We start from the raw sequence: 20,587 nt of genomic DNA, 5'->3' as shown, positions 1-20,587 counted from the left end.
TGATTTGTTTTTGCTGTTACTGTGTCAGACGTTAGTACAGTACACCTATGTTAACATTTCATTTCTAAAGGTTGTCTTCAGTAAACTAGATTTCTGCTTCCCATTCTCATTGGGGCGAGGGGCTTTCATCAAGTAATTTCATCTACGTGAAGTTGGATTTTTGTATTTCTATGCCCCTTCAGCCATTCAGATCTAAGTAGCCTTACAAGGAGAACACAAATTGCTAATGCAATAGTCAGTAGAAAATACCATATGTTGATTATTATGTATATTATAACCATCATGAAACGGCATGATCCATCCCAAGCCTCTTTTCAACTCACTACTTGGCTCCCAAATGCACTTTGAAAATGGCATGTTTTGCAAAGCTTTCTAAATATCAGGAATGACGATACAGCTCTTATTTCTGGTGATACAATACTCCACAGCAGGGGAGCTCCAATAAAAATGCTTGCCTTAATTCCTCTCCTACCTCATTTCATTGGAGGTTAGGACTCTCAGTATGCACTCCGTCAGCCTGACCTGAACCTGCAAATTTTGCTTAAATATATTGGTCTTGCAGATAACCAGGTCCCAAGCTAATCAGTGTATATGTGGAGAGAATTACAGTAGTCCAAATAGGTGGTGACATTGTCCTGAGCATGCATTGACCTGGCCATGTCTCCTGTTGCAGTCAAAGCTAGGCAAAGGATCTCCCAAGGCACAGTTTTTACTTGTGTCAGTGGGAATTGAGAGTCCAGGAGAATCCCCAGATTGTAAGCCCCCTCTTCCTGGAGAAGCACGACTTGCATCCAGAGCAACTACTCTAAACATACTAAGCTTATGAATTGGGAATCATCCAGCTTTTACTCAGAATAATTTCTTGGTGCCCAGGGGGGAGAGGGTATTATTTGTTAAGGAGACCTAGATATTACTAGTGAAGCATGGAGCTAAAAGATCAGATGTGCCTCCTGTAACATGTCTAGAAAATATTCCTTATAGAAGGGTACAGTAGAATACAAGGGTGCTTAAATCTTCCCTTTTTCCCATTTCCTTTTTTAGAAAAAGGGTAGTTTATAGATAGTTGGAAAATAATATAGCCTATCAAGCTATAGAAGGGTCAAGAAGGGTAGTCCCAGGTTGAGGAATTGTAGAAAAGTGTGATTGAGTGGGATGTATTAAATAACCCCCTTCTACATGCTGATTCTTCATAGGAACTTTTTAAAAGAGTTAAAAAAGTATGTACAATGTACTTCAGCCCTTAGTGCTACAACTTGAATATCATACGTTCAGAGGATTCTTTAATTGTCCTACCAAAACTAAGTGGAGGGGGAGATAATGATTACTATAATGGCCTAAAATATTGTCCTTTTGCCAAAAACCTCTTGGCTATTAACTCTTTACCATTCAGATCAGTGTAACTCGCCTAGATCAGTGGTTCTCAACCTGTGGGTCAGGACCCCATTTGGGGTCGAACGACCATTTCACGGGGGTTGCCAAACAAGGCTGTCAGCCATTTTTTCCCCCTTTTCTTTGGCCACGCCCCTGGCACCCGGTGATGTATAAGTGGTTGGGGGTCACCACAACATGGGGAACTGTATTACGGGGTCGCGGCATTAGAAAGGTTGAGAACCACTGGCCTAGATAATATATGAATGCAAGACTGAGATTTGAGAACTTGGCTTAATAAATTAGTCTGAATGTACAACAGTAAACTTCTTGAGCAAATACATAGTTATTTCTTGACCCTAAAGTTTTTTCTTCCGTTCAATCGTGTCCAATTCTCCAAGATTGCCTGGATTAGTCCCTGTAGTTTTCCTGGCTAGGTTTTTCTGAAGTAGCTTGCCATTGTCTCCTTCTTAGGGCTAAGAAAGTGACTGAACCATGATCACCCAGCTGGTTTTGTGTCTGTGACAGGACTAGAACTTGTGGTCTGGTTTCCAGGCCCGATGCTTTAACCACTACACCAAACTTGTTCTCTACAATACAGATAATCTCAACTTACAACCACAACTGAGTCCAGAATTTTGATCATAAGTGATTGTGGTCATAAGTTATCACATGGCCTGACTCAATTTTATAGTTATTTTTAAGTAATTCACCAGAGTTCAGCAAATTGTAGTCATTAAGCAAATCACGTGGTTGTAAGTCTGAATCCAGCTTATCAAATGAGAGTTTTCTGCTGGAAAATGGCAAAAGCATTGCAAAACATGATCACGTAACCACTGGATGCTGCAAGTGGGTATAAATGCAAGCCAGTTTTGCCAAGTGACCAAAATGCAATTATGTGACTAGGGGGATGGTGCAGCAATCATAACTTCAAGGATGGTTTATAAATAACTTTAAAAATCTGACCTAATTTTGAACAGTCATTAAACTACCTGTCATAAATCAAGGGCTACCTGTAAATGTAACAAAATGTATATATACAGCCCCTCTCTGGGAGATGGGTGGTTAAGAAATATGAAATATAAATAAATAAAATCTATAGCTCTACATGGCACTCCACATAAAAGATAGAAATACATTTCATGAAAGTAGAGGAAAAAATACAGTTTTTGCAGATAGTAGATGTTCTCAACAAATGGAAAAGGAGATATTCCTCAAAAAGCCTAGGAAGTAACTTGCAAAAGTTATACAATGGTAAATGATGTATATTATTATATAAAACTGATAATGTATAAAAGCTTCAAAATAGAGAACTGAAAATCATATTTTTTGTTAGCAAGTCTTAATACCTATGAGTACAGCAGGTATCAGTTGTATAATCACAAGAAATAGATTTACCCCACAAATACCCTCTAAATCTGAAATGTAACATTAATTTGTAAGATTTTAATTTTGGAAGGTGTTCTTTGAAAAGTCCCCATAAGTAATTGTTAGTTTATCAGCTTAACTATGAGATGCAAAGTCAGAGAAACCAGTGGGTTTGTCCTGAAGCACAACTGATTTGTACAGATGCATGAACTAAACTGAAGGAGGATGAAATATTGCAAACTATAAAGGAAGGACTGAAACTCTTTCCAGAAATCTGAAGTATTAATATGCTTATTACTTTTGGAAATTAGGTTGAGTTTCACAATTGTTGCTGAGTATTTTTAAATAGTAATTATGGTATTGAATTGACTTCCCTGTATTGTGAATTTTTTAAAGAAATGCTTTGTTAAAATAAATATGATTATTAAAGATGAAGTTAGTTAAGGTGACCAACCGTCCTCCTTTAGGAAGGACAGTCCTCCTTTTGTAAGTTCTGTCCTCCCTCAAAAAGCGTCCTCCTACATGTCCTCCTTTTCGATATTTGAAGATTAATCTGCAGGACTTTTTTTTCCCTCATAGAATGCTCAGAACGGCATTCCGGCACCTTTTTTTGATGGTTTTTTTTTTCAACTTTTGCATGTGCTGTGCTACTCCTGCTATTGGCTTTTGAAAGCCAATAGGAATTGCTGCTGAGCGTGCCAAAATACCCAGTCGGCAAACTTTGCACATGCAAGTTGTCTGTATTATTGTTGCAATGAATAAAATGTTTCTTTTATTTACGATATTTTTTCCTTCAATTTATTTGTGTCCTCCTTTTCATTGTAAAAAAGTTGGTCACCTTAAGTTAGTTACAGAAGAAGTTGGACTACCAAATCAGACCTGTATATTGTAGAGAAGGCTGTCCAACCAAGGTGTGTAATTAGGAAGGTGTGGTGGAATTAGCAAGAATCCAAGCTTGCAGATGTGTCATATATTTAAGCAAAGAAAGTGTATATGTTGTTCATTTTTAAAAAATTCTCCTATCTGATGTTATATACAGAAAAGGAGGATAGAAAAACTCTTGTACCTGTAATACATTTTAAAATCTTGGCAAAATCATTGGTAAGTGTGTTTACATTTCCCTAAGGAAGAAAGGTGGCCCCTGCCTCTCTTGCGCTTTGGCACCATCCATTATTGGCTTCAACCCCATCAGTTATTAGAAGCAGCTATGGATTAAAAAAAAATGATTTCTCACTCATTGCAGTTGCTTTCATTCTTAATTACTGAGACACCAAGATTTAATTTCTATGCTGCTTTATGATCCTTAAAACAAAATTAATTCTATATGTATTTGCTGGGATAGATGGATGGAAGAAGTAGTGGACCTACCATCTATTTATCTTCTGTATACTACTAAAACTCTTGTGTCTATCACCTTTAAATCAGGGGTAGGCAACCTTGGCTCTTTTATGACTCGTGGACTTCAATTCCTGGCTGGCTCAGGATTTCTGGGAGTTGAAGTCCACGAGTCATAAAAGAGCCAAGGTTGCCTACCCCTGATTTAAATGGATGAAACAGTGCATCATAGGACCACCATTTTTGAATGAAAGTACTTTAAAATAGGCTAACTTATAGAATGCATTCAAAATCCAGGACCTAGGACTCCCATAAAATTGAAATTTGGCCAGATTTGGTGTAGGTGCTTCAGTTCTACCACACTGCCATCCAGAGATTTAGTAAACTGGCCCTAGTCTAGCCCTCTTGTAGCCAAGTAAATCAGTCTCATCATTGGCTATTGGAGGGCAATCAGCTCAGATAAGTTAGCAGGAAATCAGATGTTGCTCCTGGTCTTACGGCTGTTTTGACCATTGTCATTCTGCTTCTCTGTGTAGGAAAGGGAATACCTCTGAAATGATGATCCAACAGTTTACAGGTTGTCTTAAGCAACATGCTACCTAAAATGTATTAACTAGATTGTGGTTTAGCATGTTATATAAATGCTACAAATTAAATATGCATATGAAAAAAATGTGCTACAAATTGGAACTGATGGCAGGTGGACCAAGGAAGTCATAGAATGGATCCCACTTGATAAAAAGCATCCTCGAAAGAGACTTAAAACAAGATGGATTGATGATATCTGCAAATATTAGGGGGGGCAATTGGCAAAAGAAAGCTCAGGACTCTATTGGTTGGAAACATGCAGGAAACCTTCATCCTGCAATAGGTAGACAATGGCTAAAACAGTGGTTCTCAACCTGTGGGTCGGGACCCCATTTGGGGCCGAACGACCATTTCACGGGGGTCGCCAAACAACACAGTCCGCCATTTTTTTCCCCTTTTCCTTGGCTATACTACTCCCTTTTATTCTATTGGCTTTTGAAAGCCAATAGAACAGACTCTCTTGAATAGAGTCTAATTCTATTGGCTTTCAAAAGCCAATAGGAATTGTCCAGGCTGTCTCTGCCCTGCTGAGCCCGCCAAAAGTCCCACTCTGCAAATGGTGCTGCAAGTTGTCTGCAGCGAAGGCGAGCTGTCTGGAAGTTTCCACCTCTCCCTGCTGAGCAACTACTAAAAATGTAAGTAAAAGAGGGCCAGGGGTGGGAGGTAGGAGGCCGGCGGGCGCAGGGAGGGTTGCTGGCACGCGTGGGGCCCGGTGGGTGCCTTACCTCCTTTGGGCTGGGCCAGCTGGTGGCCCAGCCGGTGGTCGGCCTGCGCTGTCTCTTCCGCTTGCCAGGTACGCCTCAGCTGGCGCAGGAGGCGGCACCACACATGCGCGGTGCTCCCGGGCAGGGAAAGTCCTCAACTTACGACCAGTTGGGGTTGCGGCATTAAAAAGGTTGAGAACCACTGGGCTAAAATGATTAAAATATGGAACTGAACTAAATAGAGACAGCAGAGCTGGATACAAATAAAATTGCTGAGGTTTGCATTTAAAACATGAACATTTATTTATGTATTTTATATTCTATATTACTACATTCTGCAAGGATTCATCATGGTGTACAATTAAAACCCCAAAGAGTAAAGTCAATAGAACAATAAAACAGTAAATCGGCATGATATGCCAAGAACACAACAAATAAAATCACAGGTACATCAACATTGTTGCAATTAATATAAATAGGCATTTCATGACCAGAGTTGATCTCCAAATACCGTACAAAATATTCTATTTTCACAATTTTTCTAAAACTCAGGAGCAAAGGAAGGCAAGAAGCTGTTCCAAAAGATGGGCACTACCATTGAGAAACCTTCACATACTCCCCCATAATGTGCATCTTGGCAGATTCTTCTGGAAGCAGATGGTGTTGCAAGTACCCACGTTCTAACCATATATAGCTTTCTAGGCCAAAATCAGTACTTTGAATTGTGCCTGGAACTCTGTTGCAGCCAATGCAGTGCTTGCGACCGATGTATTATATGTCTGCATGTGAGTTGCTGTGTTTTTTAAATGTTATTTACTTCACAGGTTTTTCTAGCCCACTAAATTCCAAATAATCTTACTGGATTATAACATATCCAAATATAAAAGCAATATTGGTAATAAATGAACTAGGACTAAATCAAATGGTAAACCAATTGTACTTCAGGAGAGCCTAACTAGAGTAATTTTCTTCTATTCAATTGTGCACAATTCTTGGGCAAGGTTTTTCAGAAGTGGTTTGTCGTTATCGCCTTCCTAGGGCTGAAAGAGAGTGGTCCAAGGTCATCCAGCTGGATTTGTGCCCAAGATAAGATTAGAACTCAAATGTTTCTAGCCTGATGCCTTTGCCACTACACCAGACTGGTTCTCAACTAGAGTCAAATGCTCAGTGAAATAAAACTGTATTTGAAGATCTTTGAAGTGCAGTTTGAAAACAGTGTTTGAAGGCTGCTGTCCCATGAAGATCATGCGGTAATCATTCTAAAAGATAACTGACAATGATGAAGTCACATCCCACAATAGAAGAATGATTGTTGAAGCTGATGAAATTTGTGGAGATGGATAAATTAACATTGGATTCAGAGAAAAAAAAACAATTCTACATTTATTGCTGACTGGAAACTCTTTATAGATTTTTTTTTTTGCATGAAACAGAAAAAAATGCACTTACGGTTTGTGGGTTTGATGATTAGAAACCCCCCCCCCAGAATGATAGAAAAAAGTGAGCTTTTTTGCAATTATAGAGTAAGAGATAATTGTGTAATTGTATTTATATTTGCTGCAAAGAAAATCAGAAGTTTTTTCTTTCTATTTCTTCTATTCTCTCTTTTTGCACTTTTTCTTTTTTCTTCCTTTGTTTTTTTTACTCTTTATTAGTGCATTTTACTCTTTATTATGTTATTTGTAAAACTTTTAATAAAAAGTATATTTAAAAACAAGGATAAATCATCGAAACCAGAGTCTCTTTGTTTTTGAAAGGTCACAACTGGTGCTGCAGTCAAAACTGCCCCACCTATCCGCCACAGCCATCCCCCCCCCCGCTAGGCATCTAGGAGAATCTCCAAGTTATGGACCATCTTTTTTGGGGAATGCTCCCTGATTCAGAGACACCACTGAATCAGCAACAATGCCATAAGGTTGCTGGACAAAGAGTAAACTTAATCTTGTTTTTTACTATTTTTCTCCAACTTCTTCCAGACAAAAGGGCACCACACCATTGTTGCAGTTCTGGATGGTGATATGTATCACCTGCATATCCATGACACCTCACTGCAAATCAAAGGATGACATCACACAATAGCCTCATGTGCATGGTATACGGGGGAAATAAAAAGAAAAATGCTATGGCATCTACGTTGGAGAGGCCAACAGATAAACCTTCCTTCCTCTCTCCTCACTTTGGAACCACCACTTACCACAATAGCCTCTGATTTCCAGCCCTCTGGCTGCCAACCCTTGTAGGTGTTGGGGAGTATCATCACAGATAAGCAAGGACACATCTCCCCTCCAATACCAATGTAATGTAACCAATGCCATTTCAATCCAATATATAAGCATAAAATGTTCCCTCTACCCTAGCCTCTCCATAAACTTCATCTAAGAGATTCCAACCTGGATAAGAGTAACAGTAATATGGCCAGATCCAGGTAACGTCTTTTCAGGATAGATAGATACTACTATCTTGTTCAAGGTAGGCTTTCACTCCCCTTTTAATGAGGTACTGATACACACACACACACCTCTCACATCCAGTTGATCACTCACCCATTTATTTCCTAAAGAGCCGGCGGACAGGCATGACTCCAGTTTCCCATGTAATAGGACTCATATTTACAAGGAGCCTGTCCTCAAGATTCATGAGATGGTATCACTCAGGTTATACTGCAATACTCTATCTATGTTACCACTATAAATTTGACACATTCAAAGTTAAGATCTGAATAAATTTAACCGATTTTACAAGCAAAATGTTGTCTGAAAATCTTGCAGAACCTTGTTTGCAGATTTTGCTTTAGTGAGATACTGACGTAAGATCTATCATCCTATGATCCTGCTGGCTAGTGACGACAGAAAAAGAGGGAGGAAGGAAGGCCGGTACACTTCTTCACTGTAGGCATATTGTACAGGTACAAAATCAGAATAGGGTTTTATTTAAATTTCATCCATTATAATAATACATTTTTGTTCTTAGTGTGTTGACAAACATTTCAAGAGTAGTTGTAAATGTCTTTTCAAAGGATATTCAGAAAAGATAAGGAAGAAAATGTATTTTTTAATTTTGATGTATTTACTTACTTTAATCAATTTGTATGGCTGCCCATTTTATAATAGTGATTCTGGGAGTTGGCATAATGTTAAGTGCACACACACACACACACAAAACAGTAATATGTATACAGTATAATGGCAACCGAGGACAGCACAAATCGTTAGCGGGTGACTCATTAATCTCACAGAGCCAATTAAACTCCCAATCCCCATGCCCAGGAAAACAGCCATGGTTTTTAAGCTTTCTGAAATTCCAGCAGAGTTGGAACCGACTGAATTTTGAGCAGGATTGTGATGTTCTTGAGGACAGGTGCTCTGACAGAAAAGGCCCACTCCCTAGGTCCTGCTAGATGAAATTTCTTGATAGACAGGACCTGACACATGCCTTCTGTCAGATTTAATGGGATGGGTAGAATCAATTAGAGAGAAGTGGTCCCTCAAATAACCTGGCCCCATGCCACATACAGCTTTAGAGATGACAACCAGCATTTTGAATTGTTCTTGGAAGCATACAGAGAATCAGTGCAATTTGCAGAGCAGAGATAGGCACAGAGATGAGCATACATTGCTGCATTCTGGATGGTCTATGTAAAGCATGCTGCAGAAATCCACTTGAGAGCTGACCAAGTATGAATAATTGTGAGCAGTGCCTTCTGATCCAGAAAAGGACACAACTGGCACACCTGTTGTGTAAAAGCTCTTCAACTAGAATGGCACTTGTTCCTCAAACAAGAGCTGAGAGTCAAGGATATCCTCCAACTGTTCATTTTGTTTTATTTAAACAAATATGTCCACCTGCCTCACACAATGATCTTAGGCAGCTCATAGCAACCAATAAAAACAGCAACATGCTATACTGTACTCTGGTTTCTCCTCAAATCATATACATCTTTTGCCTTAAAAACCATCCAACCCTTCCCACCAAGTTGCCAGAACGACCCATTTTGTTGACTCCCTAACTTTCCCATGCTAGTTGAATGCTTGGGGGAAGAGCCAGGTCTTCTTGGCTTTCTGGAAGACTAAAAGGGTAGAGGCCCTCTCAATCTCAGGTTGGAGGCTATTTCAAAAGCCCATGATGATGAGAGAATATCTGTCTAAAGTTCCACTAGATGACAAAATTTTAGAGAAGGTGTGCGCATCCTTTCTAACCTAGTGAGATGAGCAGATACCCCCAAAGAGAGGCAATCCAGCAGATAACTGGTCATGTGCCATGAATGGCTTTAAAGGTGATAATCAAGACCTTGAATTGGACTTGAAAAGCAATTGGCAGCCAGTATAGTTTGCACAGCAATGATGCAACATAGGCAAATTGCAGAGTGTCCAGAATGTGCCACTACATTCTAGAGAAGTTGAAGTTTCTAGATAGTTGTATTGTAATCATGCTTGCAGGATTCTGTCACAATAGCCTATAATCAATATAGTTTTACTATGGAGTTTTCCTGTTTTCAAAGGTCTGACATCAATCTTGCAAGCTTAAATGCATTTTCCCTTACATCCCAGAGAGTCAGAGATGAATCAATCTGTGTCTTTTCCAAATATATTCCGTTTCCTGGGCTCAATTAATATTTTTGAACATGTTGTAGCAGTCTCCATGTGGTTTCTCCAAAGTCACCTCTCTAGCTGCATATAATATCTGAATAGCACTAATCTGAGATTTTATTTTGCTAACATAACAGAAAGCCACATCATGTCAGGTAGTCATACTTAGCCAGCTATGGCTGCTATCAGAAAACCGCAGGGCCAAACCTGTTCATACTTGGATAGGAGACTACTGAGAAATCATAGGCTAGATGAGGAACTGGAAAACACCCCACAAAAAAGCAATTCAAACCATTTCCCTACTGTTACCATGAAAATAATATGGAATTGACCAGATGCCAAGCTCAACCTTAGGAAGACTTTATCCTGATAAAAGCCCCAGTTCTACCAAAAGGCTAACATAATTAAAGAAATCTTATACTTCTTGGTTTTATTTCATCCCAATGTGTTGCAGTTGGTTGCAGTCTGGAGATGCTGGATGTGTGAAAGTGATCCATTATTTGGGAAATTAAGCAGACAGTAATGGTTCCCTCTAAAAAGGTGCAGGGGTCCCTTGAATGTGTTCTAATACAAATATATTTCTAAATGAGTTGCTATTTATTTATACAAGTTTATTTAATTATTTGATATTTGTATCCCGTCTTTATTATTTTATAAGTAATACAAGGCGACAAATATACATAACACGGCTTCCTTTTCTTTTCCTCACAAACTGTGAGGTGGGTTGGGCTGAGAGAGAGCGCGCGACTGGCTCCAAATCTCCCAGTCGGCTTTCATGCTTAAGGTGGGACTAGAAATCAAGCCTCCTGGTTTCTCAGCTCAACCACGCCAAACACAAATAACGCCGCTTATTTCAACGATTTCGAAAAAGCTCGCCATTCCTTGAGTCATTGATGTCACTGGGATCTGACGTCACTGGCGTTTCCGTGGTAACGAACAATGAAGTCACAGAAGGATGGGCGGGGGAAGAGCGAGCTCGCGCGCTCGGAGGTGCCGAGACTTCGCAAGTTCTGGGTCGCAGTTTCTATGGAAACCTACGCCTGTGCTAAAAAGGGACTAGCCGGCGGGAGGCCTTGCACTCTGTGAATGGGGGGCGCGGGGGGGGAGAGCCCCGAGCGTTGGGGACTTGGAGGCTGCACTTGCTTCGCTGGCGAGCTCCTCAGCTGCCCGATGCCGGCACAGCCGTCTTCCCTCTGAACTGCAGCCCTCTTAAGTTGCTCTGGCGCAGCGGCTCCGCTTTTCTTCCTCCGATTCTCCGCTCTCTCAAGGGGGCGAAAACTGAATGGGGACCCGACCGTTCGACCTCTAACGATCGGGAGAGGGCCTCTCACTGAATACCAGGAACCGGCCATGTCAGTATCCCGCAACCCCACGAGGTTCCCCCAGAGGACCTTCGGCCGGAGGTTTTGCCTGCCTTTCTCCCTCCGCTGCCCGTCTCTCCGCGCGTCAACTTCGACACTCCTTCACACAAGCAGCCCTGCCCGCTCCCCTCCCGCCACCTCCTCCTCCTCCTCCTCCTCCCCCCTTCCCCGCAAGGACTGCGGCTGAGCGCGCTTCTCCGCCGCGGTGACGCGAGAGGCAAAGGATCGGTTCGGTCTGTCGAGCCATCCCAGTCAGTCCGACCCCTTTCCCCGGCCGAGCCCGCCGCGCTGCTTCCCAGACCATGCTCCTGCCAGCGCAGCAGCCGAGCCCTGCCAGCGGCCGGGCAGAGCCGGGCAGAGAAAGGGCGGGTTCGGGGAGGACTCAGTGAGGCCGGCGGTCTTTTTCCCTTCTCAACTCTCCCCCTCCCTCCCTCCCCGCCCCCCGACGTCTTCCCCCGACGTAGCATACCGCTGCTTCCATCGCCGGCATCCCTACATCGAGCTACAGGTCTGGGCCCGGGAGATGGCGCGTGTGCGTGTGCAGGGAGGATTCGTGTGCACGCGTAGCCGTGGGGCTGGGAGGCTGGGGAAAGGCACGCGTTGCACTGGGTGGAAGGGGCGGGCGGGACGGGACGGGACAGGAGCCGGGTATCAGCAGGAGAGGTTTTTGGGCACGGTTGGGCTGTAAAGGAAGGAGTGCAGAATAGCGCTGCATGGGATTTGGGGGTGGGAAGAGAGGTGAAGGGATGTCTCTCCGAGACGGCGGGACTGCCTCTTGGGCCCCGGAAAGAAACCAAGCGCCCAGCACGTTTTCCCTCCTCACCGACTTCTCTGTTAGGTCTCTTGTGGGTTGAAGCGGGGACCCCGTCCCGGCCCTCCCTCCTTCATCATGGGTCGCCATTCTCTAAAAGCAACAGGGAGTCTTTCCCCTGAGCAAAGGCTCCGATAGCGATGACAGCACCTCGTGTCCCTTCTGCTCCAATTATTCCAATGCTTTTCTGGCTTTCTGGCACTTTGCTATGGGTTGAATTCAGCTAGCGTGAACGGTAGTTTGAACAGTAATTTACTGCTGTAATGAATGTCTTTGGTCAACATGAAGGTGTATTTGAACCTCCCATCGGTTCAGCCGTCAGGTTGCCATGTTTTATTTATACAGGGCTTCTATGCCCATTAATGGCTGCAGGGCAAGCATACCTTTAGTCACTTGAGTAGCGTCCCCAAACATGGAAGTGTAAACTGCACCTGCTGACTTAATTTTGTTCTTGTGAGAAAGATAAGCGGTAATTTCTTCTAATGGGGCAGACCTATTGAAACCTGAGCTTTGTGGATGAATTAGGCAAAGTTAAGTTTGTGTTATTTTTCAAGGCGAGCATGTTTTTGGAGAGGGAGGTGCTTCCGTTATTATTTTTAAAAAGTTAAGTATAGACTATGAGAATAAATACACCAACAAATAAACAAAAATACGTAGCCTAAGGCTTCGACAAAATTGCTGAAGAGCATATAAACAATCAATTTTGTGTGTGTGTGTGTTTACTCAGAAATGTGCCCATTTCTTTCTCTTCTAAGTATGCTTAGCTTTGTATTCAAGTGCTATATTTATATCCTGAATAAGTTTTAGGATTGAAGCTTACACGTATTTCTCTTTAAGGAGCTTTGCTTAATAGGTTATGGCAATTAGCAAGCTTCCCATCAACTATATGCTTGTAAGAATTTGGGTATCTGATTTGAAAACAATGACTTACTAGACTAGATAACAATGCATGTTAAATGTATAGCAGCCTGAGTGAATTGTGGCCAAAACTATTTTAAACGCTATTTCTGTTGAACATGACTTTATAAGGAGTTAGATTCTGAATTGTTTTTCTAATATGTTTGTAGGAGATACTGAATTTCACCTCCTTATGCTGAAGTTCACCTTATCTTGCAAATGTATTGTAGACAATAATTATTGCACACACACACACACACACACACATATGCACACATATATACATATATATACATATACATATACATACATACTTACATACATACATACATACATACATACATACATACATACATACATACATATATATATATATATATATATATATATATATATACCTGTGATGGAAAACAGCATATTAATCTATGTTGTTTATTTCTGTAAAGTCTCAACAGGTTTTGGCTTTCTATTTTCATATTCATAATTTTGAAAGGTTTCATATGTTTTTATTTGGGAAGAGGTTTTCTCATAAACACTGATACTGGTATATAGAGCATAGGGTAAACTGTCTTTTCCCACTTAGTGAGTAGAACATACAACTTAACTGTTTACATGAGAATAATAAGGCTGTTTGGCTTTCAGGGATATGGCAAGATATAATAATTTATGTGAAGTTATGTGATTGCTTGATTATGCTACAGAAACAGCAGGTTGCAAGGGCCAAGAGCCAGAGCAATTTGATAGGTAAAGGATATTCATGAAAACAGCTCTCTAGGAGGGATGCAGCCCTTTTTTCTTGAATGTACTCCTGTGCTTTGAATAGATGCATGATGGGCAGAGATTTAGTAGCTTCTCCCTGCACAACACTGCTGAGCAAAGCTATGCATGATTTAAATTCTGTATGGCATGCTGGTATAAGAGGAGAGACTCCCCTTAAGTCCCCAGAAACCTTGATTACAAAGTGTTGCATAAACAGAATCATGGAAGTACAGAATTACAAGGAGTATCAGCATTGACACCATAACCCTGTGCATATTTATCTAGGTAGAAGCCTTGGTTGGAATAAATTTGGCTAAGACTAAAGCCTTGATTTAGCAAATTACGTCCATAGCTTTCGTACTCCATGCTCTAGCTGGGTTGACACAAGTCTGTAAATCATAAAACAAATTCATACATCTTATTTAACCAAGGTTCACTTAACCATTGTTTGTTGCACAAGCCATTATTAGCTGGCTTCACAGAACACAGTAAGCTCTATAACTGCTTTTGAAACTATGTTAAGCCAAAACCAAACAATTTACATACTTCAGCATTTCTCAAAGTGAACTCTTAAAGGAGGTTGTGAGATACGAGGAGGATCTCCACAGAGTGCTTTTTTTGTGCTTTTTGCACAAAAGTTACAGCTTGATGCAAAATTATTCTGAATGCAAAGTAGCCCTGCAGTTCCAGAGCCCTGTATGAAGTCTGAATGTTTGTTTGCTTTTAACATATTGCATTTGCCTTTCAAAGGAGGAGTTAATGCATGGAATATTGTACAAAATTGACCATCTGATCAGATACTCACTCTGCATAGGAAATTATCACTTCTGAGGGGAAGGGCTGTAAGACTGCAGCTAGAAGGAAATTGCAACAGTAGGGGAAGTATTTACAAGCACCAGACTTGGGGGGAAAATGTGTGAGACAGTTATCTCAGAGTGTATTAATACAGAGAGCACCAAAAGCAGATTATAGGCTGTCCATGTTCTGCAAGCTATAGCATTTTAAGAACAGTTTAAGAAAAGTTGATTTTGGGCAAGGCAGTATTTTTTTTTTCCTCCCTGACTTGGTAAATGAGAGAGTGGTTTTCAAATTGGAATTCCAATTTCAAATGTTAGGCCAAAAAAGGCAATTCATTCTTCATGTTAAAAAATGGTTTTAAATTGTGTGAGGGGAAGGGCTGTAAGACTGCAGCTAGAAGGAAATTGCAACAGTAGGGGAAGTATTTACAAGCACCAGACTTGGGGGGAAAATGTGTGAGACAGTTATCTCAGAGTGTATTAATACAGAGAGCACCAAAAGCAGATTATAGGCTGTCCATGTTCTGCAAGCTATAGCATTTTAAGAACAGTTTAAGAAAAGTTGATTTTGGGCAAGGCAGTATTTTTTTTTTCCTCCCTGACTTGGTAAATGAGAGAGTGGTTTTCAAATTGGAATTCCAATTTCAAATGTTAGGCCAAAAAAGGCAATTCATTCTTCATGTTAAAAAATGGTTTTAAATTGTGTTTTTGGTTTTTTCCCCCAAAGTAATATGTTGTTTTAAAAAGTTCTGCCACTGTTTTATTTGATATATACAATAGGTTAAAATATAATTATTATGAGTAAATTTAGGTTGTTTCTTGCCCCACCCCAGTCCCAGTGAAAATATTTATTTACACGTGGGAGATGGCACAATTTCTTTTTCTCAGATCATAATATGGCAAAGTTTGGGAACCACTGACGTGGTCCAGGAAGATGTAAAAGACCTGAGAGTGTTAGATGCTATTATTTTACTTCCTTCCACATTTCCCTTTTGCTATGTCGAAACTCCCTAGCCTCCCATTTGCTTAAGAGTTGCTATGGAAACTTACCCAGTGGATTGGATTTTGAAATAAGGTCAGATAGGGATTTCTTTCCAGCTTCTCATCTGAGGAAGTAAGAATGTGGTTTAAGCTACTACTTTTGACCAGCAACTCTTTTCCATACTTACATAATACTTCATTTTCACATATGATAGTTTTCTGATGACTGACTGATAAAAAAAACCCAATTTCATGATATAGGTGAGCATTTGGGAGATATCTTTTACTTAGTTAAGCTGTGTTGTTCAAAACAATTTTCTTAGGCTGTTTTAATATTGTATGGGATCCCATTTTCATATTATATTTTTAAGTGTCCCACAGCCACAAATAGGCTGTCTTGGGTGCACATTTTTATCTGCCCTCTACTCTGTCTCAACTCACAGGATCTGACAGTCAAAATGCTGATCAAAGAATACCATATACTGCTGCCCATGAGCCTGACCGAATACCAGGTGGCCCAACTTTACATGATCCAGGTAACATCAGTTAGGATAGATAGAGCAGACTGATGGGTATTTATTTAACCAGATAGAGTTTTGGGGTTAACAGGGCCAAAACCAAGCAGGTTGAGGGATGCAAAGAGCAAAAGGTATAGATTGCAAGCTGAAGATCTGTCTCTCCCCCCCCCCCTTAGAAGAAAAGCCGTGAGGAATCCAGTGGTGAAGGCAGTGGGGTTGAAATCCTGTCCAACCGACCGTATGATGATGGTCCAGGAGGAAGTGGTCAATATACACATAAGATCTACCATGTGGGCTCTCATATTCCTAGCTGGTTTCGTGCCCTCCTACCTAAGGCTGCTCTTCAGGTGGAGGAAGAATCTTGGAATGCCTACCCTTACACACGGACTAGGTGAGAGGAAGGCAGTAGGGGGCTGGAAGATGTGGTTGTGGAGCTTGCCAAAGTGGTAAAGGTAGAACTATGAGTTTCATCCTTTCTTTTATAGATACACATGCCCCTTTGTGGAGAAATTTTCAATTGAGATTGAGACTTACTACCGACCAGATGCTGGAAAGCAAACCAATATCTTCAATTTAAACGTTACAGAGCGCAGGCAAAGGATTGTGGGTGAGTTTTCTGTCACTTTTAAGTTATCAGAATGTAGTATTGTGTGAATGCTTCTATGCTGACAGCTGATTGTGCCTGAGTGGCTGAACGATGATGGTTATCTGATGATATTTAGGGTCAATAAGTGACTGAGATATAAGTCAATGTGGGCATCTGTTTCACTCATGGCATATAAAGTGCTGTGTTGTAAGACAGACTTCACCAGCCTTGTAAAGACTTTACTCCATGTAGATCAGACATGTCAAACTCGCGACGTCATGTGACATTGCGCAACGTATCGGGACTGTTTTGCCATTACCGGCAATGGGGTGGGCGCAGCTTCCGCATGATGCGTCCGGCCTACAGGCCGGCAGTTTGACACCCCTGATGTAGACATTATGAACTTTCACATGTTGAATTTCCAATCATCATTCCATTGTTGAAATCCAATGCAGCTAGAGGACAATAGATTGGAGAATGCTGCTGTTATACACTAGGAGTGGAAGAACAGCTAGCAGGCTTCTGGCAAAATAGATGTTCACTATACAAGAGAGTAGTCAGGAATGTAGCTGAGCATCTGAACCAATTTTGAGATGAGAAGGAGTAGCAGCTTGAGAAATCCAAGTAAGATTATTTTAATTTCCTACAATTAATCTTTTTCCCCCAAACCTCCTTTACTTACCCACAGATACTATTGATATTGTACGGGATCCCATCTCACCCAGTGAGTACAAGATAGAGGAAGATCCACGACTGTACCATTCGTTGAAAACGGGACGTGGACCTCTAGGAGATAATTGGCTGGATAGTGGAAATTCTGGGCCTTTTATGTGTGCTTACAAGCTTTGTAAGGTGGAGTTTCGCTATTGGGGCATGCAGTCTAAGATTGAACAATTCATCCATGATGTAGGTAAGCATGATATCTTCATTGGCATTCTTTTTCATCCAGCAAACAAAGATCTGTGGCAGTAGTGGATACTTTGGTTCTTCCTGATGTTGAACTGTAGCTCTCTGAAGCTCCATCCAACATTGCAATGGTAATAGTTTAGCAACATCTGGAGAGCTACAGGTCCCATAATGGTGGCATGCTGAAGCTAGCAAATATAGGCCGCACTGTATGCTTAGGCAGTAGAATAGGATGATTGATCCTATACTTGTGTAGGCAGAGGCATGGTGTCCATTTCCTCTCTAGTAGCAGTACTTGTGCAGTACATTTTCTACTGAGCTGCCCTTCTCATATTAATTTCATTAAAGCTACTCTAATGTGAAATCTGATTTAATACTGGCCCAAAGGTACATTAGCAGTTTTAAGCCTCCCTTGTGGTCCCTATATTAAAAAGACAATTTATGTTGCACAATGTTCAGAATCATTCTTTCTGGGCTGCAAATAATTGATTGGGTCCTCTGCCATTTTGAAAACCAATACTGTTCATATTCCCTTGCTAATTATGAGGAATTTGTTCAGGATCTACAATATTCTAGTATATGGCAACTCTAAATGTATTTTCCGTTGTCTCTGAAATTGGTAAGGAATCGGACTTTTTCCCTCTGTGTTGCTGATTAACAACTGCTCTAGTCCAGTTCTACCCTTTGGGGTAAAAATGCACCCAAGAGCTTTTGATGTATTGGTTAGTTGCTTGTGAGATACTTTACTTACTGTGACCTCAGAAGTATTAGGGGTAGTAACCATGTAAGAGAAAGGTTTCAGGCAGTAGAAGAAACTCAGAGAGGCTGAATCCAGAGAAAGAGAGAAGCAACTGTGTTGACAGCACTGTTGAAGGAGCAGCCAGATTTCAAAAGACTTTAAAAATATAGATAATATAAAATAATGGTTTCCTATTAAGCATAATATTAGATTGGGGGAATTTGTTTAGAATCAGCTGCATAAAATAGGAGATGCTAAAGGCTTAATGACATTATCCATGTAAATCAGCTTCTGACATGAACAGAAATGTCATTCAATTTTGTGCAGCACTTCCCAGACAGGAAAATTGAGCTACGTTGTGCTATCTGCTCATTTAAACTGTGTCCCTGGATATAGTAGCTGACGTGAGGTATTATTAGGATGAGAAGATCCCAATATAACTTGGATACAATAAGTTTTGCTTGGATGTGAGCATGAGTTCTGAATTTCTGAAAGAGTTCAGATTGAAAAAAATGTGAGATGTCTTCTTCAGTTTAAACTTATGTGTCAGAAATGGTCATATCATGTTAAGGATAAAGTTTTGTGATATGAAGTTAGACAAACAGGCTAAGCCACAACTGTCAATGGCATGCCGGATGCAGTGAAATGGTAGTAATGGGATGGTACAGTATCTTTTGATTTCAGTATGTCTGTAGAAGTTTAGCGTCCTTACTCCACTTTTTCCACAAAATCAGTATGTGAATAATGTAGATTGGTTTAGAGACACTGGTTTCAATTTAATCCAAGGGATTATCTCCATGCCTGACTACTAGTTTGTCCTCTGATTTTAGCAGAGGAATTACATCTAGCAGGGCCCCCCTTCCCAATAAGATTAGCTCCACCTCTCCACTCCATAAGCCCCTCAAGATGTGGCTATGTCATCAGTCCTGGGGGAACCAGGGAGATTTTGCAGTGGCTTCCTTGATATGGTTTAATATCATCCTCTCTGTTTGTTTGCCTTTTTATAGCTATTTTTTAAGTGCGTTTTTATGTACTTACTATTTTGTTAAGTGCTATATGCCTCCCAGAGTCACTTTCATGTGTGATAAGGGGCTACGTAAGTATAGTAAATAAATAAATAAAAATGCTCATGTATTGGTTAGGGTAAATAAAATGCCAAAAAGGATCTTGCATCATTATAGGCAAAAATAAAAAGAATTGCAATCCTGTTAGCTCCTCTTATTCTCTAAACTGAATTTCTCTTTTTAAATCTGAACTGGATTGTAATCCTTTAAATTACTGAAAAGCAGTGGAAGAAGCATTCACGAAGTAAATAGCATTTAATCTCTTTTTAATGTATTGAGGAGCTCAAGTTATACCTAACCAAAGTGCAGTGTGTCTGGGAAGAGCTATACCATCGTGATTCCTGAATGGCGTCCTATTGTAGGTCTACGGAAAGTGATGCTGCGAGCTCATCGCCAGGCCTGGTGTTGGCAGGACGAATGGATAGACCTCACAATGGATGACATTCGAAGGTTGGAGGAGGAAACAGCTCGTATGCTGGCTCAGAAGATGGCTACATGCGTAGAACCTGAATTAGGTCCTGATGTGCCCAGCCCTGAATGCCCAGCTGAGTTAAGTGGCCATGAGACACAAGACAGAGTTGATAGCCTGAGGGCTCCCGATTCCTCTCCAGATGATCCATTTGCAAAGCAATGGTCAACTTCTTCTCGGTCCTCCTACTCTTCTCAACATGCTGGTGAGTGATCACTGCAACAAATAGAAAGGAACTTGTGGAAGAATGCAACACTGATGAAAACAAACTCTCACTGCAGAGGAGCGAAAGTTGTGAGAAAGAATGAAATTCATTCCCATTTCATTCTAGATCAGGAGTCCCCAACCTTGGCCACTTTATGACTTGTGGACTTCAACTCCCAATATGGCTGGCTGAGGAATTCTGGGAGTTGAAGTCCATGGCTGGCTGAGGAATTCTGGGAGTTGAAGTCCACAAGTCATAAAGTGGCCAAGGTTGGGTATCTCTGTTCTAGATTATAGTCAGGGACTAACTACTCTTCTGTTTGGAGATAAGATTGGTGTAGTTTTTTTACAAAAGATTTTTGTCTTACTAGCTCTTGACTCATTTGAAATACTTTACCCTTTTTTTTGCATTGTGGAAATGTATGGCATTATTATGAATATTTATATACATTTTAAAAAAAAGATCAGATAGGGTATATATTACAGTGTCCACAATAGCAATCCTTGTTTTTGTTTTCCTTCGTAATTCTCGTATTTGGAACTTAA

General features: G+C 40.8%; 1 protein-coding gene across 4 annotated transcripts in view; it reads left to right on the top strand.

Moving 5' to 3' along the window:
• Window positions 1–7,185: 7,185 nt before the first annotated feature.
• PITPNM1 (phosphatidylinositol transfer protein membrane associated 1) overlaps window positions 7,186–20,587 on the top strand; it is a 37,663-nt gene continuing 24,261 nt past the window's right edge. Inside the window, exons 1-6 of one of the 4 annotated variants that reach the window (XR_005556822.1) lie at window positions 7,186–10,878; window positions 15,999–16,091; window positions 16,250–16,464; window positions 16,559–16,680; window positions 17,348–17,569; window positions 19,731–20,042. Coding sequence is in view for 3 of the 4 variants with exons in the window: in XM_039344180.1 (XP_039200114.1) it covers window positions 10,843–10,878; window positions 15,999–16,091; window positions 16,250–16,464; window positions 16,559–16,680; window positions 17,348–17,569; window positions 19,731–20,042 (1,000 nt within the window). In the remaining variant the exon portion in view is untranslated. Of the gene's footprint in view, window positions 11,819–15,998; window positions 16,092–16,249; window positions 16,465–16,558; window positions 16,681–17,347; window positions 17,570–19,730; window positions 20,043–20,587 lie in introns of all 4 variants that reach the window. The other 3 variants (XM_039344180.1, XM_039344183.1, XM_039344182.1) reach the window with 3 other exon arrangements.

Source organism: Crotalus tigris, unplaced genomic scaffold, assembly GCF_016545835.1.
Source record: "Crotalus tigris isolate CLP2741 ecotype Arizona unplaced genomic scaffold, ASM1654583v1 scf7180000017899.1852299, whole genome shotgun sequence".
In the NCBI taxonomy this organism is placed as follows: domain Eukaryota; kingdom Metazoa; phylum Chordata; class Lepidosauria; order Squamata; family Viperidae; genus Crotalus; species Crotalus tigris.
This window is presented reverse-complemented; position numbering and strand designations above follow the sequence as displayed.